Genomic DNA, 26,944 nt, shown 5'->3' with positions numbered 1-26,944 from the left:
CTCCAGATGCTCAATTGGGTTTAAGTCAGGGCTCTGACTGGGCCATTCAAGAACAATCCACGGAATTGTTGTGAAGCCACTCCTTATTCTGCCAGGTCAGATGGTAACCATATGTAGACAGCCGTTTTTAGGTCTCTCCAGAGATGCTCATTTGGGTTTAAGTCAGGGCTCTGGCTGGGCCAATCCAGAACAATCCACTGACGTGTTGTGGAGCCACTCTTTGTTCTGTCAGGTTGGATGGTAAATGTTTGTGGAGAGCCATTTTTCGGTCTCTCCAGAGATGTTCAATTGAGTTTAAGTCGGGGCTCTGGCTGGGCCGTTCAAGAACAGTCACAAAGTTGTTGTGAAGCCACTCCTTTGTTATTTTTGCTGTGTGCTTAGCCTGCAATCATGAAAATTTGATATTGAACGCTTTTAGATTTTAAATATTGACCTTGTAATACCCTGTAAGCACTATAAAATCAATAGCATGTTCTCTGGTCTGCGCAGGTCGGGCAGGTGTTCCTCTGTCGTCCGGCCACATGGGCAGCACCTCAGACTCTCTGCAGAGAGATTTCCCTGCGCCGCCGCTGGCCGTCCCGCCACCACTGGAGGAGCGCGAGGACTCCATCGACAGCAGCACAATGCTCGTCTCTCCGGACACACCGAGCGGCTCCGAGGCCAGCATCACGCAGAGCTCCAGCGCGGACGCACCCTCGCTCAGCACCGTGGTCTAAACCCAAAAACCAGACTTCACAACAGAAGACGTGCACTGGGGGTTTTTACTCCGCGCTTTTTCACGTGTAAATACTTCCGTCGGCCATTGGTTAAGTCTTGAGGACGAGTGATTTTGCACTGGCAAAGACGTTTGTTTGGTAAGGAAACGAGTGGACGTCCCGTCACTGGAGTCCTGTCCTGCACACTGACTCTTTCTGGCACAAAACAAGCAATGTTATTTTTTCTTGAGCGCTCCAAACAGACCCTTCAGATGATGCGTTTTTATGAAGGATCTGTTTGGGTTTGAGCAAAACTGTGTTCTTAATCTGCAATTCTGTGACGTCTGCTTGACTTCTTGTTTATTTTGTCTGTCAGGTCAGTAACACAAACTCTAAAGCTCTAAAAAAATATATAATAATATTTTACATTGAGGTACGAGTCGGTTTTGGGATACTTTTAAACACCCTGCTGTGACGTGATGATGATGATGTTTGTGGAGAAGATTTCCATCAATACACTATTCGTTTTGTTAACTTTTCATTTCATCGATCAGTTTGGCATCTAAAAGGATGAATCTTATTAAAAAGGCCAAGAAATTACTCATTTCCACCCAAAGCAGAAACAAAATGTGATGTTACCTACTCAAACAAGCCCAAATTATGTTAACTTGGCTTTAATGGGCCACATATTCTAAAGGAAGTCCCTTTTTCTTTACAGTAATGCTGGAAAAAATGTTACAAATGTGGATAATTTCACTAAAAATGAATATTCTGTCATTATTTACTCATCCAACTCGTTTCAAACCTGTTTGAGTTTCATTCTCCTGTTTAACACAAAAGAAAAAAAAGGAATGTTGGGAAAAAGGGGGCCCAGCTGGCATTTCTGTGTGGAGTTTGCATGTTCTCCTTGTGTTGGTGTGGGTTTCCTCCGGGTTTCCCCCACAGTCCAAACACATTCGCTATAGGGGAATTGAGTTAACAAAATTTGCCGTAGTGTGTGTGAATGAGAGTGAATAGATGTTTCCCAGTACTGGGTTGCAGCTGGAAGGGCATCCGCTGTGTAAAACATATTCTGGAATAGTTGACATTTCATTCTGCTTTGGCGACCTCTGAAATAGAGACTAAGCTGAAGGAAAATGACTGAATGGATGAATATTGGGGGAGATCAGCCATTGACTTTCACAGTATTTGTTTTGTTCTTACTATGGATGTCAGTGGCTGCTCTTATTTATCTTTTGTGTTCTTTACAGAAGAAAGAAATTCTTATACATTTAGAACCACATGAGTAAATATGAGGAAATTTCATTTTTGGGGGTTGAGCTGTCTCTTAAAACATAATTTTATGGCTTTGTGTATTACTGTAGTGAGTTACTTTTTTCATTCTTGTGATGATAATGGGGTTTTTTAATGGCACATGGTGTTTCAAAGAAACTACATTTTCATTACCGTAATGCTAAAAGAAACAATGTTATATGTTATTATACTGTACTTTTGCAGTCATATGCAGTCATTTGTGCTGCTGATATTTGTTATTAACAATGTTTTTTTTTTGTTTTGTTTTTTAAAGCGAGGTTGATTTTCAATACGTTTAATAAATGTCAGGATTTATTTTATTTTTAAGCATTACAGTAATGACTGATTGATTTCATTCTGGTAGTGTTTCTTTTTACAGTAATGAATCATTTTTATTCTGGTAGGGTTTTTTAGTATTACGGTAATGACTTTTTCATCTTTCTGGTGGAGTTTTTTTTTTTTTTGAGGAAATTAGTATTTTTTTTCATTATGGTAATGACTTATTGTCATCTTTCTGGTAATGTTTTTTTCATTTACGGTAAGGACTTTTTCTCATTCTGGTAGTGTTTTTTTCATTATGGTAATGACTTTCTAATTCTGGTAGTGTTTTTTTTTTCATTACGGTAATGACTTTTTCTCATTCTGGTAGTGTTTTTTTTTTCATTACGGTAATGACTTTTTCTCATTCTGGTAGTGTTTTTTTTCTTTATGAAAATGAGTCATTCTGGTAGTGTTTTTTTTTTCATTACGGTAATGACTTTTCATTCTGGTAGTGTTTTTTTTATTACAGTAATGACTTATGTTTTTGGTAGTGTTTTTTCATTACTGTAATGACTTTTTCTCATTCTGGTAGTGTTTTTTTCATTACTGTAATGACTTATTGTTAACTTTCTGGTAGTTTTTTTTCATTACGGTAATGACTTTTTCTCATTCTGGTAGTGTTTTTTTTCTTTATGAAAATGAGTCATTCTGGTAGTGTTTTTTTTTTCATTACGGTAATGACTTTTCATTCTGGTAGTGTTTTTTATTACAGTAATGACTTATTGTCATGTTTTTGGTAGTGTTTTTTCATTACTGTAATGACTTTTTCTCATGCTGGTAGTGTTTTTTTTCATTACTGTAATGACTTTCTCATTCTGATAGTGTTTTGTTTTAAATTACTGTAATGACTCATTGTCAACTTTCTGGTAGTTTCTTTCATTACGGTAATGTCTTATTGTTTTCAATTTGGTAGTGTTTTTTATTACGGCAGGGGTGTCCACACTAGGTCCTGGAGGGCCAGTGTCCTGGAAAATTTAGCTCCAACCCTAATCAAACACACCTGAACCAGCTAATCAAACTGTATTACTGTAATGACTCATTCTGGTAGTGTTTTTTTTTTTTCATTACGGAAGTTTTCATTCTGGTAGTGTTTTTTATTACCGTAATAACTTATTGTTTTCATTCTAGTAGTGTTTTTTTCATTACCGTAATAACTTATCGTTTTCTTTTTGGTAGTTTTTTTTAGTTTTTTCATTACGGTAATGACTTATTGTTTTCATTCTGGTACTGTTGTTTTCATTACAGTAATGACTTATTTTTTCATTCAGTAGTGTTTTTTCATTACGGTAATGACTTTTTTTCAATGAAATATTTTTATGTTGGTAGTTTTTTTTTCAGCATTACAGTAAAGAATTATTGTTTTCATTCTCATAGTGATTTTTTTTTTGCATTACAGTAATGACATTTTTTTTCGTTTTTTTTTTTTTTTTGCATTACAGTAATTGTTTCCATTCTGGTAGTCATAGTGAATTATTTTCATTCTGGTAATGATTTTATTTTATAAATTGAAAAAAGATTCATCCAAAAACTCCACCAGTACTATACATTTTTGTGTGTGTGTGTGTGTTTGTTGAATGTAAACGTTTCACAAAGCTAAATTTTGTCTGTCAGACTGATCTCAAACAGTGTGCTCAAGCAAATCACGCTGTTTGTAATTAATACTTCATGTTGAGCTCCTGATTTTTGGATTTGTGTGTTTGGAATAATGAGGTGTATGTTCTGTGTGTGAGTTGTTCGCACCTAGAACAAGTCAAATGTCTTTTTGATGTAAATCACTAACAAGTAAAGCATTTGTTACTTGATGCAAACTAAATGGGAGCGTGTATTTGCACACGCAAGTGCATAAATGTACGTAAAAGCAAGACGCTTTGTTTTTCTTTAGTTTTAGTCAATTTTCAATTCACAGACTACTTAGATTTTCCATTAAACATATATTTCACTCACTTGAAATAAGCTGTCCAAATGGAAAAATAAGTTATGAACTCAAGGTCGCTGAAATGAACACTCTTTTATGGACGTTGTTGTTATTATTCAGACTTTTGTAGCATATGCACACTTCTTTTTCCTAAATGGAAATGCAACAAAAAGCCCAAAACAAATGACAATCAGGCATTTCATACAAAGGATGTTTTGGCACAACATAAGCCTCAAGTGTAAGTGTTGTGCTTAAAAAAATAATGCAAAGACGAGTAAAAAAAAACTAAACAGATCCCAGTTTCCATCACCAGCACCGAAATAATCAGCCGGAGGTTTTCCATCATCCAGGTCAATGTTCTTTCACTGTACAGTCTTTGTTTTTACATTTAATTCCAGGGTTTCATCGGCACAGACAATCCTGTGAACGTCTGTTTGCGTTATTTTTGTGTGTATGTGTGTGTGTGTGTGTGTGTGAACTGTAAAAGTTGGCATGAATGTTTTGCAGATGTGTGGTTGCATGTTTTACTCTTTTTGAGCATGCAGAGAGGACTCTCTTCTCTTCTGCTGATGTTACTTCATTTCTGCTATGCTTACAGACTGAGCTTTGATACACCGGTACATCCCAATCCTCTTCCCAGCTCTCATTTGCAGATGTTTGTTTTATTTAATAATTATAATAGCAATGAAAAAAGTAGACAATTCTAGATAGACTTTATGGTGCAATGAGGAGAAAATAAAAAGCATCATGAATTGTTTTCTGTAGAGTGCAGCAGTTGGTGAATTTGTCGATTCTTGATTGTTATTTTTTTTAATGTCATGTACTGCTTTTTTCGTCAGAGGGCTTTTGTTTTTCTTTATTCTGAAGTAGATGTACATCTAATCAAATGCCAAATAAATTGTACAAATGAAGCACAGTCGTGTTTGGGTCTCTTTTGTCGGAAAGGTAAGTGAAATCATTTTTTATTATTATTATTTTTTATGTTAAATGATCATTATGTTTGTCGCAGGGTATAAGAGTAACACTTTGCCATGACTTTCGTAGTTGTGAGAGTTTGTTTCGTGTTTAATTTAGCAAACTAAACATTATTTAATTTATTTTTTATTAAAACAAATGTTTTCTCCTACTGATCTGCAAGTGTTATTTTTAATTTTGTATGTGTTACTGTATCTAATGGTGCAATTATTAAACCGACATTTGACAACACATTTATAAAACATAGTGCACAAAACATTATTATTACATTATTATTCTTTCATTTTCCTTTGGCTTAGTCCCTTTATTCATCAGGGGTTGGCACAGCGCCAGCTTATATGTTTTACGCAGTGGATGCCCTTCCAGTCGCAACCCAGTACTGGGAAACACCCAAACACACTCTTTCAAACACACACACTCACACACTACGACCAATTTAGTTCATCAATACCCCTATAGCGCATGTGTTTGGACTGGGGGAAACCGGAGCACCCGGAGGAAACCCACGCAAATGCAGGGAGAACATGCAAACTCCATACAGAAACGCCAACTGAGCAGAGGCTCGAACCAGCGACCTTCTTGCTGTGAGGCGACAGCACTACCTACTGCGCCACTGCGTCACCCGTCTTTTAAATTGAATTTAAAAAAATTAACCCATTAATTGGTTTAGCTGCATTACAACCAAAATTGGATTTAAAAATAACCCAGCATCTTTAGAGTGTTGGATCATTAGTTTATATTGCTATTGTATTGCCATGGCAACTATAAAATTGGCGCAACAAATTAATATTGTTCAAACCAATATAATAATTTGGTATATTTATAGACACACACACACACACAGTCCACTTTATTAGGTACACCAGTCCAACTGCTTGTTAACGTTAATTTCTAATCAGCCAATCACATGACAGCAACTCACTGCATTTAGGCACATAGTCAAGACGATCTGCTGCAGTTCAAACTGAGCATCAGAATGGGGAAGAAAGTGGATTTAAGTGACTTTGAACGTGGCATGGTTGTATGTGCCAGACGGGCTGGTCTGAGTATTTCAGAAGCTGCTGATCTACTGGGATTTTCTCACACGTATCTCTGAACACACAACACGTCCAACCTTAAGGCGGATGGGCATTTGAGCATCGTGTCAACACCACAGCGTACCCGAGTATTGTTGCTGACCATGTCCATTCCTTTATGACCACATCTGCTGATGTCTACTTCTGGCAGGATAACACACCATGTCATGAAGCGTGAATTATCTCAGACTGGTTTCTTGAACATGACAGTGAGTTCACTGTACCTAAATGGCCTCCACAGTCACCAGATCTCAATCCAATAGAGCACCTTTGGGATGTGGTGGAATGGGAGATTCACATCATGGATGTGCAAATCTGCAGCAACTGTTTGATGCTATCATGTCAATATGGAGCAAAATCTCAGAGGAATATGAATCTACGCCATGAAGGATTAAGGCAGTACTGAAGGCAAACGTAGGTCCAACCTGGTGCTAGTACCTAATAAAGTGACCTGGTAAGTGTACATGTAAAAGTTAGTGTAGTATATTTTAAATACTATGAAAGTGAATGGTTGTTGTTTTTTTTCTTTCTCATTCGTTTTCATTCTTCAGATTATCTTCATTTGTGTTCAGCAGAAGAAAGAAACTAAAGTAGGTTTTGAACAACTGGAGGACGAGTAAATGATGATTGTTTAGGTGAACAATCTCTTTAAAGGGGACCTTTTATGTGCCTTTTCACAAGATGTAACATATAACTTTATTTTACAACTCTCTGAAACTGACCCTTTTAGGTTTCGATCCTAATTGTGGCATTTTGGTGACGGTCGCTTTAAATGCAAATGAGATTGAGCTCTTTTCAGAAGAGGGCGGAGCTACAAATGCCTATGTGTCAGCATAGTGGCAGATTCAAAAACAAGATTAATGTCCTATGCTAATGAGGGAGAGACGGTGACTAGTGGGCAAGGCTTTCCCCTTCTGATGACACGTACAAAGGGAGAATGTCAACCGAAGTGTTTCTGCAGACTGTTTATATCGAGAGTGATTATAAATTATAAAGTTAATACATTTTTTACCATTAAAAGCTGCTTATATTCACACACTGCTGACACACAACTGTGTTTAACCTCCATATAAAAGTGATTGTTGCGTAATAGTTCCCCCCTTTAAGATCTCATAACTGTTATTTGATTCTCTTGAGCGTGGGACGACTCTAATCCAGAATGACTCTTTTGAACGATTGAATGGCTGCTCATTCATTTCTGTCCGTCCTGGAAATCGATCGCTCTTAAATGTCTCGTGAGCCAAAAAGGGGGATCCCAGATGTAAAGACGCACTCAATGACCCCCGTGTAAAAGCCGATCCTCGGGCCCTCTGGGAGTCCCGGTCCACAGAGATTAGACATCGGTGACAGAGGTCTGACATTCACAAATAAAGGATTCACTGTTGCACAGATGTGTGACGTGTTGCATAAGATCTGCATGGTATATACAACGACAAGTGTTCAGGCTATTTAAAGGCAGTTAAGAGTTTCTTCTGTTGAACACAAAAGGAGATATTTTGAAGAATGCTGGTTGCACCCATTGACTTCCTTAGTAGGAAAGATATTGACTATGGAAGTCAATAGGTGCCAACATTTTCCACATATCTTCTTTTGTACATAAAGATTTGTATTTAAAGATTTGATTTGAACATAATGGGCCCTATCATACACCCGGCGCAATATGTGCTTGGCGCGATTTGTTGCTATTTTCAGACCAGCGCAACCCTAATTATCCAGTTTTGCACCATGTTGTTTTCAAGAGTTCACACTTAGATATTGCTTGACAACTGTAAGCAGGTTTGGCATGCTGTCCCGGGAGAGAACCCTGAGCTCGGAGATAGTTGAGCCCAGGGCTCCCGCCAGGTCCATAGAGCATGTGAGGGGAGTACGAGATCAGGTGGTTCTCCAGAGCTCCCCCTTTTTTGTAAAGGAGATGAGGAGGAGAAAGGGGGTGGATGGGGGGTTTCTTCGGAAAACGAAGATAATGGAGTGATATCTAGCTAGGCTACTTATAGTGAGTTAGGATAGATCTGATTGGCTAACTAATGAGTGTAGATAGGTGGCCAGCTGCAGTCAATTATATCACGTGCTCCTCTCGAAATTAGTTTAAAAACTTCACTAAATAGTAAATCCATTTGCGCTACTTTTTGGACTCATGAGTGTGCGGGTCTAGAAAGGAGGTGTGTTAAGGCGCATTGTTGGTGCGTTGCTATTTTGAGAAACTGAAATAGATCGCACAATTGAGAGCATGTAAGTTGTGCGCCTTAAACGCTTACACATTGCTTAATACACACAGGAGGTACAGCATGTGCAAATATCTTTACAGATGAAAACAATTACAGGATTATTAATTAATTTTCTTTTCGGCTTAGTCCCTTTATTAATCATGGGTAATTTATTTAATATTTATAAAGCAAATCCAATAAGGTCCACTTGTTTTGTAAACAAAGCAATTCACCCATGTGACATATCTACTAAAATATTACTTTACAAACTGCATTCATCCATTTTACTTCAGCTTGGTCCCTTTATTGATCAGGGGTGGCCACAGCGGAATGAACCGCCAACTTATCCAGCATATGTTTTACGCAGCGGATGCCCTTTCAGCTGCAACCCATCACTGGAAAACAACTATACACATTTATTCGCACACATACTACGGACAATTTAGCTTATCCGATTTACCTGTACCGATTGTCTTTGGATTTGTGAGGGAACAACACCGAGAGGAAACCCACGCGAACGCCCAATTAAGGGATTCAATTGTTACCAATATTATTATTTTCTACATAAATCTAAAAACCACTGCCTCCATGCCTTCTTCACCTCGGGGGGCTTTTTCAGTTTATTCATGACACTTTGCATTAGTTTAATGTTATTATTATTAGCAGTATTATTTATTATATTCAAATTTATATTTCTTTTAATAAAAACAAGCTTAGATTTGTCTATCTGTGGGGTTTTGGAGACGACTGCATTACCATATGGGGCATAAGAACTGGGTGTGTTTGGATATAGCTCAGTTTTCTGACCACACTTCATTATTATTGTTCATTTATTCATTTGCTGGAGATTAAAACTGAATTTAGAAATAGTTTGAAGCAAATCTCTGCATTAAACAAACAAAAGTAAATATGTAGACTAATGGATGTCTTCAGTGGAGTGAGTTTCCACCGTTTTCTAACTTCACCAAAGTAAAGGAGTAAAGAGTAAAAGTAAAGTGAAAGTAAAGAGGCTGAATGGAGGAGGCTCGTTCTTTAACCTCGCGCTGCAGATGCTCTGTTTAACTGTTTTAATTTTTGGTTTCCCACTAGTGAAGAGTTCAGTATTTACACTTACAAAGTCCGCCATGTAAATAGCAAATGCCCCATGGCGCGACACAACAGACTCTTAAAGGAAATGTGAGATGAGACTCTGATTGGTTTAATACACGTTATGCTCAAAACACAGCCAGAACTCATTGAGAGAATAAACACAACCCTGTTTTGATGTGTTCACACCAGACGCGGAACGCGCGGATAAATCGCGATATTCGCACGTAAATTGCTGCGTAAACATTTGAGTTTACTCGCTTCATTCGCGTGTCAAACCCCGCTTCATTCAGGCGTGAAATCCGCTTCATTCGCGTGTCAAATTCACTTCAGAACAGACGCGGATTCGCGTGATGGGCAGGGCTTCTGTCTGCCCGGTGACTGTAGCTTCGTTGCTAAATGGCTAACATGGATTTTATTGAGAAAATAACAGTGTTTATGTGCTTTATGGAGACTGAAAAACAGCGCCGATACGTTTAGGGCTGTGTCAGAGTCCACTAGATTCTTTCAGAGGTGCATTCAGCTCTGAGAGCTCATAAACTCCTCCAGAAACTGAACCTGGATGATGGAGGCTTTCAGCGGTGCTTCTGACTGAGCCCAGCCCAGTTTGATGACTTGTTGTCGATGTCGCCTGGAGGATTTCCCCCAGGACTCCAACAACAGGTTCTACGTCACAATCACGCCCCCACAAGAGCAAGCTTCTGATTGGTTAACGCGAAACGCTCGTTAAGCACGTCAAACGCGCAAAATGCTCAATTCGTGTATCGCGCTATTCGCACCGCGCCACAGGATGTCTATTCGCGCGTTTGCATTGACAACATGTAAATCCTTCACGCTTGACGCGCGTTCCGCGTCTGGTGTGAACGCAGCATTAGACCATGCGCCAGAGTGCAGAACATTTTTGTCCATCCTTAAAATAGCAGAAGTGGATTTGGACACCCTTAATGCTTTTGCACCATGAGCTTCAGATTGTTAAAATAGAGCCCAATGGTTTAAAACCATATGAGTAGGGCACTAGGGCAGCGCGGTGGCTCAGTGGTGAGCACTGTCGCCACACAGCAAGAAGGTCGGCTGGGTTAGTTGTCATTTCTGTGTGGAGTTTGCATGTTCTCCCCCCGTGTTCGTGTGGGTTTCCTGCGGGTGCTCTGGTTTCCCCCACAGTCCAAACACATGCGTAATAGGGGAATTGAGTTAACTAAATTGGCTGTAGTGTATGAGTGTGTGAATAAGTGTGTATGGATGCTACCCAGTACTGGGTTGTAGCTGGAAGGGCATCTGCTGTGTAAAACATGTTGGATAAGCTGGTGGTTCATTTCAGTGTGGTCACCCCTGATGAATAAAGAGACTAACCCAAAGGAAAATTAATAAATGATGGAGAAATTTTTTTTCTTACCTCCGTATGGACTGCTTTTCCGCCGTTACCAGTTTGTCCAATGGCTCGCCGCGTACGTCACAGGATTTGAGACGTGAACCACAACAATGGGGTTCGAGTCTGGTGAAGAACGGTTCCAGAAAGGAGGTAAGAAAAAAAACAGAAGCCAAAAAAATAAATAAATAAGTAAATAACAAGGTAAGAATGTGGTCAAATCTGACAATGTGGTAAAAATCAGTAGAGGGCTTTTCTTTTTCTAGATTGCTTTTGAAAACACTATTGGTTGGGTTTAGGGACAGAGGAGGGCGAGTCAGTCCATTGGTCAGTCAGTTGACAGTGGCCTCTGGTGGGTTTACGGGGGAACAGCAGGCGTGAATGGCTTTCACAAGAGAAATTTGACATCTGAAAAAGAGTACACAGCGGCCTCTGGTGGATTCAAGAAAACAAAAACTGCAAAAAAATAAATAAATAAAAAATAAATAAAAAATAAAAGTACCTCCAGGGACATATTTGGCGCTTTCCAGAAATCGGGGTACATTTTCACAATGAAGAAATGATAAAATAAAACATTGTGCATTTATGAAGTGTGCCTCATACAGGTGAGTGGGCTTGACAAACCACCAGCAGAAACACTCTTCTCTCTATTATAAAAGAAACAGCCTCCCCTCCTTATTGTAGCACTAAATTCTCTGGGCACTAACAGTTTGTTTGTATAATCAGCACTTGTTGTGTGTATTGCTTCTTCTTGTTGAATTACTGAATGCCTCCTCAATTGTGTTACATTGGACAAAAGCGTCTAAATGTAAACGTTTTAATAGTCATTTTAATTATTGATCGACTGATCTAGAATGTCTCCACTGTATTTAATCTCTGTAAGTCATTCTGTCTGTATCCTCTCTCTCTCTCTCTCTTTCTCCTGATTGCAGATGCTCTCAGTGTTCATTTCTCCGGTTCCTCGTTCAACAACTGTTATTTGTGTGAGTCTGGGGACGAGCGCAGCGGCAGCGACACGCTCAAATGAGCACAGTCAGAGGAAGAAAAAAAAAAACCCCTGACATCCTACCTCCATCTCTATTTAAACGCAGCACTTCTTTACGTTTTGGATTGTTTGGAGTCCAGGAGCGGCGGGAGCCTGTTTACTGATGGTGATGATGATACTGATGCTGATGATGTCCGTGCTTTTATTGGCACGCACTGATGATGGTGAGTGACGGCAGATTCACTGTTTACACTTTGAAACAAAAAATGCTGGGTTGTTTTAACTCAATGCTGGGTCAATTTTTCCATTTATTCATCACTTTTCCACCCAATTTGCTGGGTTCAAGCTTGTTCTGATTTGAACACTATCCACTACACTGAAGAGAGGCATGGCAGCACTTTGCTGCAGACACAGAAGCTCAATTCTCAGTGGTTTTATTCACATTTATTAAAAAATGTTTGACATTTCAGTGAAACCATGTCAAACATAGCATTAAATGCGAATAAAACCACTGAAAATGCTAAAGAACCATATAAAAATGTAGAGAAGGATTGCATTTACACATTAATGTTAAAATTGATCGCAAATTTTTCTTTTAAATGATGTCTGTCCATTATAATGTCTAGTCTGTTCTAATCATGCGCAGAATATAAAACAAAAAACATCTAAATAAAGGTTAAATTTGATCATTTTCGAGTGTGTGATGTTCAGAAACTTCAACTACAGACCAATATTTGGATTGTTTGATCTTTAATTTGATGTTGGCATATTGTTTTTATAAAGTACAAACCGCCTTGATGTCTGATGACATGGACAAAAAATCATTATTAAATTATTTGGACATTTTATTAAGTTTTAATTATGGAATTTAGTCTCATTTATGGACAAAAATCAATTAAAGCATGTTGAATTTTTATTCTTTATATTTAATCTTAATTATGGAATTTAGTTTTATTTATGGACAAAGAAATCCATTTAATATTTTATTTAGTCCCATCTATGGACAAAAAATAAATTAATTAATTTAAAAAATGTTGACTTTGTATTATTTTTATTTAGTTTTATAAATGAATTTTAGTAAATTTTTTGGAAAAAGAATCACAAAGAATGTTGATATTTGTATTACTTTTATTTAATGTAATTTGTGGAATTTAGTCTCATTTATAAACAATAATCAATAAAAGAACATTGATGTTTTATTAGTTTTATTTGGTGTCAATTGTGGAAAAAAAATCTATAAAAAATGTTGATTTTGCAATATTTCTATTTAGTTTTATTAATGAAATTAGTCTCATTTATGGACAAAGAAATCAAAGCAAGTTAGTATTTTTATTATTTTTATTTAGTCTCATTTATGGACAAAGAAATCAATTAAAGCAAGTAATATTTTTATTAGTTTTATTTAGTCTCAATTGTGGAATTTTGTATCATCTATGGACAAAAAAATCTATAAAAAATGATGATATTTTTATTAGTTTTATTTAGACTCAGTTATGGGCAAAAGAAATCAATTAAAGCATGTTGATTTTTTATTCTTTATATTTAATCTTCATTAAGGAATTTAGTTTCATTTATGGACAAAGAAATCCATTTAATATTTTATTTAGTCCGATTTATGGACAAAAAAATTATTAATTAATTTTAAAAATGTTGACTTTGTATTATTTTTATTTAGTTTTATAAATGAATTTTAGTAAATTTTTTGGAAAAAGAATCACAAAGAATGTTGATATTTGATTATTTTTATTTAATGCAACTTATGGAATTTAGTCTTATTTATGAACAATAATCAATAAAAGAATATTGATATTTTATTAGTTTTATTTAGTGTCAATTATGGACAAACAATCAATTAAAAATGTTGGTTTTGCATTATTTTTATTTAGTTTTATTAATGAAATTAGTCTCATTTATGGACAAAGAAATCAATTACAGAATATTGACAAATTTATTAGTTTATTTAGATTCAATTATGGAATTTTGTCTCATCTATGGACAAAAATCTAATAAAAAATGTTGGTTTTGCATTATTTTTATTTAGTCTCAATTATGGATTTTAGTCTCATTTATGAACAATAATCAATTAAAAAATGATGATTATTTTTATTAGATTTATATTTATAGTCTCATTTATGGACAAATAAAATTAAATAATGTTGACATTTTTATTATTCATATTTAGTTTCATTAACGGAATGAAACTCCAAGTTCAATATGAAATATCAATACAAACACTTTTTAACCCAACGTTTGGGATTGTCCATATCTGACCCAACACTGAGTTAAAACAACCCAACCGTTCTTTTAGTTTTTGATTTAAATGTGATGAATATTTGATATTGATTTGAATATTTGTCCTCAGACTTTTGTTATGACGAGGACCACTGTGGTGAGTTCATGAGCGAAAGCAATCATGCGTTATTCAAACATGCTATTTCTGTTGTGATGAGCTTAAACAAGGCCATAATGTTGTTGTCAGATCCATATGCATGGGGAGACAGTTATCCTTCCTGTCATCCGCTTCTGGACAGCCATCATTCGCCCATCAACCTGGACCATCATCTGATGAAGAACCACTCGCTGGACTCTCTGCAGCTCCATGGCTTTAATCTGACTCATAAAGGTCAATGGTGGCTGACGAACCAGGGACACTCGGGTACAGAAACTCTACATTAGGTCTTGTTTAGAATAGGGTTTTTTTCTGCATTGGGGTTTTAGAAAAGTCTTTATTCAATTTAATTATCATCATTTATTACATCGTAAGCCATGAGCAGAGCCAGACAGAATCTACAGGTGTTTATTTTTTATTTCTGCACAGAGTTTTATATACAAAATATGTGGATATATGCAGAATGTTTTTGAGTATAGATACTAAAGACATTTATTTAATATTTATAAAGCAAATCCAATTAGGTCCACTTGTTTGGTAAACAAAGCAAGTCTCTCATATGATATATCTACTGAAATATTCCTCTACAAACGGTTTTCATTCATGTTCCTTCAGCTTGGTCCCTTTATTCATCAGGGGTGGCCACAGCGGAATGAACCGCCAACTTATCCAACATATGTTTTACACAGCGGATGACCTTCCATCTGCAACCCAGTACTGGGAAACACCCATACACTCTCATTCACACAATACGGCTTATTCAATTCTTCTATAGCGCATGTGTTTGTACTGTTGAGCACCCGGAGGAAACCAAACACAGGGAGAACATGCAAACTCATGCAAACACACAGAAATGCCAACTGAGTTCAGGGCTCAAACCAGCGACCTTATTGCTGCGAGGCGACAGTGCTAACCACTGAGCCACAGTGTCGCCTCTTAATGTTTTCAGTGCAAATCCAATTAGATCCACTTGTTTGTTATAGATATAGGTATTGATTAGATCCCTTCTTATATGATATATCTACTAAAACTATTTACAATCTGCATAGTACAGGAATATTATACCCATTTTGATTTTATTGAGTGATATTACTGAAATTATTATAAAAACAGAATAAATAAAGATATTTACACACATTTAAATAAATTAATAAACTCAATGAAGATTTTCATTAAAAGGTGGACCTTAACAGCTTCAATGAGGCACTGTGAATGCATAAATAATTACATCTACACTCTAAAAAATAACTCAAGAGGTCTGTTACCACTGCATAGTTTAATACATTATTGTAACTTAAAATTTTAAAAATGCTGATTAGATTAAGACTTTTAAATTGCCAGAATAATTTTATTAAGTTTTCAAAACAGGAAAATATTGAAAATTACATCAATTTAAAATTCGGCTAATTTAAAAGTAAACAAAAATGTCACTTACTTTTAAACAATATTTAACTTGTAGCAACCCAAAGAAATTGGGTTGATAGCTCAATTTTTCCACACTAATGGAGTTGTTTTGTATTTTTTCACTGATGTTTTTTGCTGTTTTTATACTGATAATATGGAACACTACACGTTTTTGTTTTGTAAAACAATAAAAACCTTTTTTATAAAAAACAAATTACTGAAAAACAAAAATGCTGTTGTTAAATGTATTTCATACAAGCATGAACAGTAAATTTGCTTTAAAAAAAAATTGAACAATTACAGCTACTCTAGGTTCTAAACTTAAAACCATGCAATCACGCACAAAACACTGATTTGTTTTCAAAAAAAACTATTTGAAACAACTTATTTTTTTGAGTTCTCAACTTAAAAAAATGGAGTTTATGCTAAGTAAAAATGCCTCTGATTGAAGAGGAAAAGATTTGGCAAACAATAAAGTTGTTGTCTGAACCTCATTTTGTCAGATGTTGTCGTAACTTAAATATATTAATGCAAACTGTTGCGTTAATTTTTTTTGTTTTGTCTAAACAATATTTTTTAGAGTGTACAAAATTTAAAGTGAATTGCTAAATATCAAATATTTAAATGCTAGAGTTTTACAATTCTGTCATCGTTTACTCACCCTGCACTTGTTCCAAACCTGTTTGAGTTTCATCTACTGACCACAAAAGAAGATATTTTGAAGAATGTTGGAATCCGGTAACCATTGACTTCCATAGCATTGACTTACTTATATGAAAGACAATGATTACGGGTTAAATAGCAAAATTTGTGCCTAAAAAATTAGCTGCTGTACAGATAATTCCACAAATCAGAAAGCCTCAGTGATATAACATTGCACAACCATAAAGCACTGATAATGATATAATTAAATCGGTTTCCCTGTGCTTTCTCTATTATTTTTTTTTTTTTTTTTTGTTTATTCATGACAATCTGCATCTGTATAATGTTATTATTATTATTATTATTAATCTTCTGGCCAATCAAATACTCTCCTGACATGCCCCGCCCCCTTCTCATTTGCTTTTCATTTGATGTGCTTGAGCTCAACCACTTTCCCTGGCAGAGCTGTGATAAAAACTAAACGCTATTGGCTGTTTTTTAAAGGGGATGGGCTACAATATGCCCCATGCTCTCTCCATTACGTCAAACATCAAATGAAAAATGCACAGTTCAAAGCACTTCACAAGAACTTTAAATATCCCTCAAGGAAAATTAATGTGCACAATAATGCAATTCATTGACTTTTAGAAAGTTGTTGCTTCAAGTGTCTTCAGGAAGTTGGAATAATCCATGTCTCCACTGTTTCTAATTGGAGTTGTGTGTCTGGTGTGCAGTTGTGCTGGAGGTTGGTGACGGTATGCAGGTCAGTGGCGGAGGTCTTCCTGCAACTTATCGCACCTTCCAGCTGCATTTCCACTGGGGAAGCGTCTCCTCAAATGGGTCTGAACACACCCTCGACCACCTCAGGTTTCCTATGGAGGTTTGTGCCTTCGTTTGGTCAATATCTAGTGTAAGCTAACCGTTACATACAGTTGAAGTCAGAATGACTAGCCCTCCTGAATTATTAGTCTCCCTATATATTGTTTCCCCCAATTTCTGTTTAATAAAGAGAATTTTTCAACACATTGTTTTAACATAATAGTTTTAATAACTAATTTCTAATAACTGATTTCGGTAACACTTTATAATAACTACACACTATAAATCATTTATTAAGCATTAGCAAATAGTGAATTTATTATCTGTTAAGCATTAACTCTACATTAATAAGTGTTAGTAAGCAGGTTATAACTGCAGCTACAAATGCTCTATTCTTGACTTATAAGCACCCATATAATGTGGTTAATAATTGTATTTTCATACTTAGTTAATGATTTATTTTTCATTACTAAATTAAGTATCTAATTATTTACAAACTGTTTGTATTTAAGAGTAGTTGAGGGTTTTCAGGACCATTCAGAATGAGTTAGTAAATGATTAATAAACTATTGAAATCAACATTTATATATCTTATTATTCAGGCATATATTAATGGTTACTATGTATGTTAATAAATGCTTTATTAACTCAACTTCATGCAGTTTTGTGACCTAATCTAAAGTGAGGACTTTTCATGCTTTATAAATCCCTTATAAATGACAAATAAAGGCTCAGTTAAATTCTAAACAGGAAAAGACATTATTCATTTCTCTTCCTTTGAAGATACACAAATGAAACTGTACTTCAAATGAAAAATAAATCTTTGCAACCTGATCTAAAATAGAATCACTATTGAGTTTAAACATTATTATAATGTTAGATGATTATATTGTTGTTGTTTTATCCAGTTGGATGTCATATTTTGACACTCCTGTTATTCAGCATTGTTTAAACTTTACATTAATTTTACTTTTCAGAAAGATTGCACAGATTATCGTTCATTTGATACTGAGCCTTTAATAGTCATTTATAAGGGATTTATAAAGCATGAATAGTCCTCACTTTAGATTAGGTCACAAAACTGCATGAAGTTGAGTTAATAAAGCATTTACTAACATATTAGTTAACTATTAGTATATGCCTGAATAATAAGACATATAAATGTTGATTTCAATAGTTTATTAATCATTTACTAACTCATTCTGAATGATCCTAAAAACCCTCAACTACTCTTAAATACAAACAGTTATAAATAACAGTGTAAATAATTCGATACTTAATTTAGTAATGAAAAATAAATCATTAACCAAGTATGAAAATACAATTATTAACCACATTATATGGGTGCTTATAAGTCAAGAATAGAGCATTTGTAGCTGCAGTTATAAACGGCTTACTAACGTTTATTAATGTAGAGTTAATGCTTAACAGATAATAAATTCACTATTTGCTAATGCTTAATAAATGATTTATAGTGTGTAGTTATTATAAAGTGTTACCCTGATTTCTTTTCTTTGCCATGATGACAGCACATAAAAGTTGACTAGATATTCTTTAAGACACTAGTATTCAGCTTAAAGTGACATTTAAAGGTTTAACTAGGTTAATTAGGTTAAAGTTAATTAGTTAAGTCATTGTATAACAGTGGTTTGTTCTGTAGACCAGTGGTTCCCCAAGTGAGGGTCGGGACAATGACAGGGAGTCGCTTGGTGATTTTCAAAAGTCAAATTAAATTGTATTATTTTTATTATTATTATCATATATAGATTTTTAAAAGTTTTTTTTTGGCCTTTATTATTAGATAGGACAGTATTGAGACAGGAAGCAAAGTGGGAGAGAGAGACAGGGAGTAGGGTAGGGAAATGTCGTCGAGCCAGGATTCGAACTCGCAACGCCCTGACATGCTATTACACCATATGTTGGCGCGCTAACCACTAGGCTATTGCGCGGACAATAAATTTTATTACACTGTTAGAATCCCCATATTTTATCCATAACCTACTAAAGATAAAATAGTAGTTTTTAATAATAAAAAAGCATCAACATTCAAATGAAAAGCCATCAGCCTTTCAATAATTTGTTTTCTAGGATTTGTGTTTACTTTAGATTAACAACACAGCAATAGCGTCAGGTTCAGCAGATTGATTTTTATAGCACAAGGTAAAACTTTCTGATACCTTTATGGCATTAAAATAAAGAAATACAGGCCACAACTGAGCATTAAGAGTGATCTCTGAGTGGCGGTCTCCAAAAATAAACCAAGCGTAAACTTATGCTGAAAACATTGTGTCCACCAGTCTCTTTAGCTAAGGTTAACACTTAAACTAATAAATAAATTACTATAAAAAATGATATGGTTGTTAGACTGTTTTTTGTGTTTTTAATATGCTGGTGTTTAATGGGGCTATTGTTGTGTGCGCAAAATTTGTATATTTATAACCTCCTCAGAGGAATTTGGGGGTTGCGAGTTACTGGGATTGTTATTTTAGGGGTCGTGGGCTGAAAAGTTTAAGGACTCCTGCTGTAGAAAATCGAAAAAATATTGCTTAAAGGGGGCTAATAATATTGACCTTAATATGGTGTTAAAAACTACTTTTATTCTAGTCAAAATAAAACAAATAAGACTTTCTCCAGAAGAAAAAATATTATGGGAAATACTGTGAAAATTTCCTGAATCTGTTAAACATCATTTAGGAAATGTTTGAAAAATACAAAAATGCGGCGAATAATTCTGACTGAATACATTTTCAGTGTTTGCTCATGTTGTTTGTGTGCAGATGCACATAGTGAACATCAAATCCACGCATCCAAACTTGACGTCTGCACTTGAAGACCCAACCGGCATTGCTGTGCTTGGAGTATTTGTTGACGTAAGACGTAGCTCTACCTGAAAGAGCATCTCATCTCTATTTCATCAGCATCAATCACCCTCATCTTTAATACTCTACTGCAGGTGACTTATCTGCACAATGAAAACTTCCAGTCCATCTCAAGTGCACTTTCTTATGTTGCCTACAAAGGTCAGTCAATGCAGTATGTTTGTATATTCCAGTATATTTGAAAGTTTAATCCATGGATTTAAATGTTCTTGTAGGACAAACAAAGTCGATCAAACCATTCCCGTTGGTGAACTTGTTACCTCAGAACAACCTGACGCAGTATTATCGTTATCACGGCAGCCTCACAACGCCACCCTGTTCAGAGGTGGTTTTGTGGACCATTTATGAAGTGCCTGTGTATATTTCATGGGCTCAGGTAAGTCATCTTAAAGTTGATCAAACTGCTTGCATCACACCCTTATAGTCTAGTATACGGCAAAAAATAAGTGATGGTCACTTTCGAACCACTGCTTCATGAAGCTTTGAAACCTTTACAAACTTTTTGCTTCGATGCAGCGTTTCGGAGAACGAATCAAATTGGCAAGGTCATATGATTTCAGTAAGCCGGGCTGCGTTACGTTATTACTAGGGATGCACAATATATCGGCGACCACATCGTTATCGGCCGATAAAGGCTATTTTTAATGTTACCGATATTGATCCGATGTCAAAATTAGGCTGATAGATTACATAATCGTACAGTACTGGCTGCCTTGCACGTGGATCGAACTTGTTCAGACTTGTCCAGTGCACTACAACAGAGCTTTCCTCACATTGTGCGTTAATAACTCAGTAACCATAATCCTTATCATTGTAAATATGTTTGATAGAGTGTTATTGGGTATTTTGGTTTAAATCGCCTCTGGAAAAATATTATATATGTAAACATAATAGCAGCAATGCACACATGCTAAACAACTTGTTGGGTTGTTTGTTATATAATTAGATTATTTGCTATTATTAACGCTTTGCTTGCCTTGTATTGTTGATGTAAGATTGTATTTAGTTTGATCTGCATATTTATAATGAGCACACGTGATGTTTATCATGTTCAAAAAGAATCTAAAACGCCAAATGGGACGACTCTATGACAAATTTTCTAAAGTATTATTATCAGTATTTTGCTTTTCGCTTGTACGGTGGCTCTGAACTGTCAAAACACCTCTCAAAAATTTTTTTTGCACTGCCATGCATTTCTCTGAGCTCCAGTGAGCAGTGCACGTCGGACAGTTTATCGAAGATGTACTGCAGGATCACGTCTCACTATAGTTGTTAAACGTGATATTCAGACATCCCAAGTCTTACAATTGGGCCAGTAGAAAAAATCCTTAGTGTTTAACCCTGATTAGTAAAACAAAAACACACAATGCATGCTTACAGAGTGCTGCATCTTCTGCAAAAATAATATTACCCCATATTACATTAAATCACAACAGCATATTAAATTTAATGCAAGAATACTGTCATGTAGAATATGTTGTGTGCAGATTTTTGGTATGTTTGTGAAGAAATAATTTAAGTATATTGATTTGCTTGTTTTTTTTTTTTTGGTCAGTTCGAGCAGTTTGTAAGCGGGATTTATTCCACGGAGGAAGAAGCAGAAATCCAGGCTCTTCTGCATGACAACTACAGACACATTCACCCAACCTACAGTCGCCCCGTGTACGCCTCAAAAGATGCCAAGCTGCTCACCAATGGAGTTTCCTCTCTTGCCTGTTTTAATTCTGTGTCTGTAATTGTATATCTGTTATTAAAGATTTAGCATTTTGCATATAGACCGTAATCAGTGTAGCGCCATATTTAATTTCTGACACAGATGAAAATGTTTTCAGTGGACTGTACAGTTGGATGGAATTTACATCTTACATGAGAAATAAGCAAAAAACTCTTAGTACCAGAAACACTCAATATGATTCTGGTATTACAAAAGGCTTTTCCCTAGTCCTACACGAAAGAATCTTAAAGGGATTTCAACTGATACCTAGAAGAAAGACTGAATTTCAGCTCACTGTATAGATTTCACGCTACAAGTGGAGCTAATAATACAACAGATTACATTTTATTGTCACTGTACATATATACAATGTATATTTATATAGACCATTTTGAGGGACGTAAACAAAAACAATGGTCCTGACATATTTCCTGTTCTACATTTATAATTTCTACAGCTTTCCGAGAATCCAAAAAGAGCCACATATTGATAAATAATGTTAAGAAATTTGTTTTAACATTAGGTTATGATTGAATTGCCTCTTATTACAGTTATGAAATAGTTTGATAACATGCTGGAAATGTTTATTGGCCAATGATATCGCCACATTGAAATGGTTAATGCATGTGTGATGAGATTAAGAGCATCTCAATACTCAGTGCAAACATGTAAATATATCCTTACAATACAAATCACACTAAACAACAAGTTACAGTAAAAATAACTGTAGATGATAAATAGTAGTGCAGAATAGGGGATGAGAGGGGGGTAGGGTGTAATACTGTACATGCACCTCTGATAGTGTTATAATCATTCTGTGAAAAATACAAACTTACCTCAGGAGACAAACTAGTCGATGTAAAGTTGAAGTCAGAATTATTCGCCCTCCTGTATATTCATTTCTTCAATTTCTGTTTAATGGAATGAAGGTTTTTTTTTTCAACATTAGTTTTAATTAGGAATTCACCATAATGAATTGTTTTTGGCTGATATCGATAACTCAAGATTTGTAGGCCGATAACCGATATATCTGCCGATAAATATTTAAAAATGTTATATTTTTATAGAGTAAACAACTGATTTTATTTTAAAACTTCATGAAAGTGTGAACTGTTCTCATGATAGTCTACTCAAAGCAATAATTTCAAATTTGAAAGGTGATTATATAGATATATTCACGATTTCACATAAATCAGCATGCCAAAAATAAATGATTTCCTTTTCTTCGCATAGCAAATTAGCATGCAATTTGACTGTTGCATAAAAATAATAGGTTAAATAACAAAATGAGATTTAATTAACAAACAAGTAAAATAAATAGTTTAAATAAAAATTATATTAATAATAATAATTTATTCTTATATAGCGCCTTTCAAATACAATGAAAATTAAAGAATAAAGAGCTGAAACCAGCTCAAATTATCTTGAATAAAAGGTATTACCGTGATGTACATACAGTACAAATATGTAATGTCTGAAAATGCGTTTTGAGAGGACAGTTCAGAGCCACCATACAAGTGAAAAGATAACACAGATAATATTAATTTAGAAAACGCAGCATTGAATTGTTTTCCAGTGCTTATGGAACCAAAATCTAGCCTGACTACAATTTGGCTATTTTTGGGAAATTCTAATGTAATGGACACCTTTCCATCAATCCAACAGCAAGCCCTGATGGTTGGCATGATTACAGCTAAAAAATGATCTTACTTAATTGGAAATCTCCAAAGGCTCCCTGTTATAAAAGATGGTTGAATGAGCTGCTTTATGTCATTTAAATGGAGCTATTACGTCTTAAAACTTCACAGAAAAGAGCTGAAACCACATGAGGACCTATCTTAAGACTCTTGGTATTTTAGCATTTTAAGTTTGTAAATTTTCATCTCTAACCTATATATTCTTGACATAGACTTTGTAAAAACGTAAATATTGTCTTTTTTTTTAAATATATGTTTATGCTTCATATGTCATGGGGGGTGTAATGTTAATTATTCTGTACACTGGACAAGACTGAACAAGTTCTACACACGCATGCGCGAGGCAGGCAGTTCTGTACAATTACGTAATATATTGGCTTGAAGATAACAGCCTAATTTTGACATCAGACTGATAACGATAATCCTAAAAATAGCATATATCGGCAGAAAACTATATGGCCTCCGATATATCGTGCATCCCTTGTTAAGGTCTTATTTTTAACAACCGATTTCTTTTCACCATAATATTTGACTAGATATTGTTCAAGACACTAGTATTCAGCTTTAAGTGGCATTTAAATGTTTGACTAGGTTAATTAAGGTAAAGTTACGGTAATTAGACAAGTCATTGTATAACAGTGGTTTGTTCTGTAGAATATCCAAACAAATATTGCTTAAGGGGGCTAATAATATTGACCTTAAAATGCTTTTTAAAATAATTAAAGCTGCTTTTATTCTAGCCGGAAAAAAAACAAATAAGAGTTTCTCTAGAAGAAAACATATTATCGCAAATACTGTGAAAATATCTTCACTCTGTTGAACATCATTTGGGAAATATTTGTAAAAGAAAATTCACAGGAGGGCGAATCATTCTGACTTCCACTGTATATACAGTAGCAGAGCTAGCAGTAGTTTGACTCAAGTCCAAAGTGTCGTTTTTACAAATGATAAAGTCTTGTCAAATAAAATGACATTGTTTTCAGTGTGTGTTTGTCTATTCTGACTGGTTCACTCACACAAGCAGGTTGTTGTAGTGGTCAAACCCTCCACGTCCTGTTACTGACACTGGGAGGCTGCTCAATCGCACAAAGAGCCCTTGTTTTGGTCTCTTTCGAGGTTTCTAGGTTTGCTAATCCAGTCGGTGAGGTCATTCCCTGGTGCTCTCTGACAGAACAAAGCAGTCACTATTTCAGCCTCAGATTCTGAAGTGGAGCTCATTAAAGATTACCTGCCAATAAATTATGGTGCTTTAGTGAAGCTGGCAACACTTTACAATCACTTTTAAGCTTAACTATGTTGTAAACAATATCTGTTAATTAACAATTATTATTTCACACAATTTCACAAGTGTTTTTTTTTTTTTTTTTACGGTTGTATATTGCATTATAGGATGTTGATCTCTGCTCTGTCGACTTGTAACATTGAAAATTGAGCTCTACAGTTTAACAAAGTGGCTTTTATTTACATTTTAGTAGTCTGAAATAATATAATGTATAAGAAATAGAGAAATAAGTCTATAAAATAACACAAAATGTACTGGTGGTTTATTATAAGGTTTTTGTAGTGTAATATACAACACCAAACCAGACAATACATCGCTTTAATCTAATAAAAATGTTCATAAAAGTCACTTAAGGTTAGAAGTTGTCAGAAGAAAGATCAAGATCCCACAATTCAACAGCATAAATAAACAAACAAAAAGAATTCACAAAATATGGAAATTTGCTAACTTATGGATATTTTTGACAGCGTATAACATTCAACTCCAATTTTTCTGTTAAAATGGTAGCTAGACAAATACATTTTATCATTATTAATTTTAGGTATTATGCTTTAAACTATATATATACACACAATATCACAACTAATAATACAAATAAATTAAAAAGTTATTCAATTATAAACAAGCAATGGTCAAGAAATACAACACAAAAGTTATTAGTACAGAATATTAGTACTATTTAAAAAAAAATAGTACTATGATGAATAATATAGAAGTAATTTTCAACTCTTTATTAAACACTGAAACAAGACTTATCGTTAAAATTCACACATGAATATGAAAATGAAACAACAAAAATAGACTGAGCAAAACTTAATTTTAAACTGTTTAAAAAAAGCGGAGGATGAGTAAATGACAACATGTTCAATTTTGGGTGAACTATCCCTTTTTAATTAGGCGTATTCCTATTCACACACACACACACACACACACACACACACACACACACCTAGTGTTACACTTACAGTGCATAATTGAGTAAGCCAATTTAGATAATGAATATTTCTCTCCATTTCGCAGTGAATATAGGCAATGTATTTAGGAGCATTGAAACAAAACAGGTTTGATAAACAGATATATTTATTCAAATTATATTTTAGTAACCAAACATCTTTAGAAATTGAAAGATGTTCATTCATTCATTTTCTTGTCAGCTTAGTCCCTTTATTAATCCGGGGTCGCCACAGCAGAAAGAACCGCCAACTTATCCAGCAAGCTTTTTTGCAGTGGATGCCCTTCCAGCCGCAACCCATCCCTGGGAAACATCTACACACACATTCACACACTATAGAAAATTTAGCCTACCCAATTCACCTGTACCGCATGTCTTTGGACTGTGGGGGAAACCGGAGCATCCGGAGGAAACCCACGCGAAGGCAAGGAGAACATGCAAACTCCACACAGAAACACCAACTGAGCCAAAGTTTGAACCAGCGACCTTCTCGCTGTGAGGCAACAGCACCACCTACTGCGCCACTGCTTTGCCAAATTGGAAGACAATACAACTAAGTTCAAGCAAAATATTGCAAAAAACTAAAACCTACAAAATTTCAATAAAAATTTCCCACATTTTTTTGCTTCTCTTGATTAAATTTGTATTTAATATTTTCTATAACATATTAAACTAGCTGTACTAGTTTTTGGACTGTTATCGTAAGTTATTTTCTTAGATAAGCTCTAGTTTTGGCTTCAGTACTGACTAATCTAATGCATATGCACTAATATAATACTGTAGAGCTTCCTATTAAAAATATGAATTTAAAAGATCAATTTGTGAGGGTGTACTTGTATACACTGAGCACTGTAGTGTTTATCCAAATCAAAAAGAAAAGTTTTTATTTAATATACTAAATTTAATAAACTAAATTTACACTCATAAATGTAAATTTACTAATAAGAAACCTCATTTTTAAGTATCGGTGACTGAAATTCGAGGGTTTTTTTTTATTTATTTATTTATTTTTTACCAATGTCAGAGACTCTCTAAACAAGAAAGCCTTACACACTTTACGAATTTGTGAACTCTATAATGTAGTAAGGTGTACCTAATAAAGTGGCCCATGAGTGTACATGTACATATATATATATATAGATATTATTTTTCAGGGCAAAGGCATGAAATTCTAATATTACAAAACCCACAAACATATTGAATCTATGCCACGAAGGATTGAGGCAGTTCTGAAGGTAAAAGGGGGTCCA

The 26,944-nt window shown here is 35.0% G+C and overlaps 3 protein-coding genes across 6 annotated transcripts in view; all 3 read left to right on the top strand.

The window, feature by feature from the left end:
• The window catches only part of dgcr2 (DiGeorge syndrome critical region gene 2), a 39,967-nt gene extending 34,827 nt beyond the window's left edge, over positions 1-5,140 (top strand). For 2 of the 3 annotated variants that reach the window (XM_073913791.1, XM_073913790.1), the window contains one exon: positions 490-5,135. In XM_073913791.1, the coding sequence (XP_073769892.1) occupies positions 490-716 (227 nt within the window). In that variant the 3' untranslated portion in view covers positions 717-5,135. 3 annotated transcript variants of the gene reach the window in all.
• The window catches only part of ess2 (ess-2 splicing factor homolog), a 779,665-nt gene that overhangs the window by 58,575 nt on the left and 694,146 nt on the right, over positions 1-26,944 (top strand). The window lies entirely within an intron of this gene.
• car15 (carbonic anhydrase 15) lies at positions 8,710-24,303 on the top strand. Of its 2 annotated transcripts, none has more exons than XM_073914125.1 (9): positions 8,710-9,744; positions 10,441-12,140; positions 14,279-14,305; positions 14,396-14,572; positions 17,086-17,231; positions 19,948-20,040; positions 20,124-20,190; positions 20,265-20,425; positions 21,605-23,083. In XM_073914125.1, exons 2-9 carry the CDS (start codon positions 12,080-12,082, stop codon positions 21,809-21,811), a joined length of 939 nt encoding a protein of 312 aa, XP_073770226.1. In that variant the 5' UTR covers positions 8,710-9,744; positions 10,441-12,079; the 3' UTR covers positions 21,812-23,083. The 2 variants fall into 2 exon arrangements, with proteins under 2 accessions (XP_073770226.1, NP_001038604.1); NM_001045139.1 differs by lacking the exon at positions 8,710-9,744 and adding an exon at positions 24,186-24,303 and having other exon boundaries at positions 12,039-12,140; positions 21,605-21,724.

Source organism: Danio rerio, chromosome 10 (genome assembly GCF_049306965.1).
Source record: "Danio rerio strain Tuebingen ecotype United States chromosome 10, GRCz12tu, whole genome shotgun sequence".
Lineage (NCBI taxonomy): Eukaryota > Metazoa > Chordata > Actinopteri > Cypriniformes > Danionidae > Danio > Danio rerio.
Note: the sequence above shows the minus strand (reverse complement) of the source record. Positions and strands in the feature narration are given on the sequence as shown.

Excerpts from the sequence above, each read along its gene's own strand:
- car15 (XM_073914125.1), top strand. The coding sequence starts at position 12,080 with ATGGTGATGATGATACTGATGCTGATGATGTCCGTGCTTTTATTGGCA. Across the intron at positions 12,141-14,278 it reads ATTGGCACGCACTGATGATG|ACTTTTGTTATGACGAGGAC; the intron begins GTGAGTGACGGC and ends ATTTGTCCTCAG. Across the intron at positions 20,191-20,264 it reads TTCTTATGTTGCCTACAAAG|GACAAACAAAGTCGATCAAA; the intron begins GTCAGTCAATGC and ends ATGTTCTTGTAG.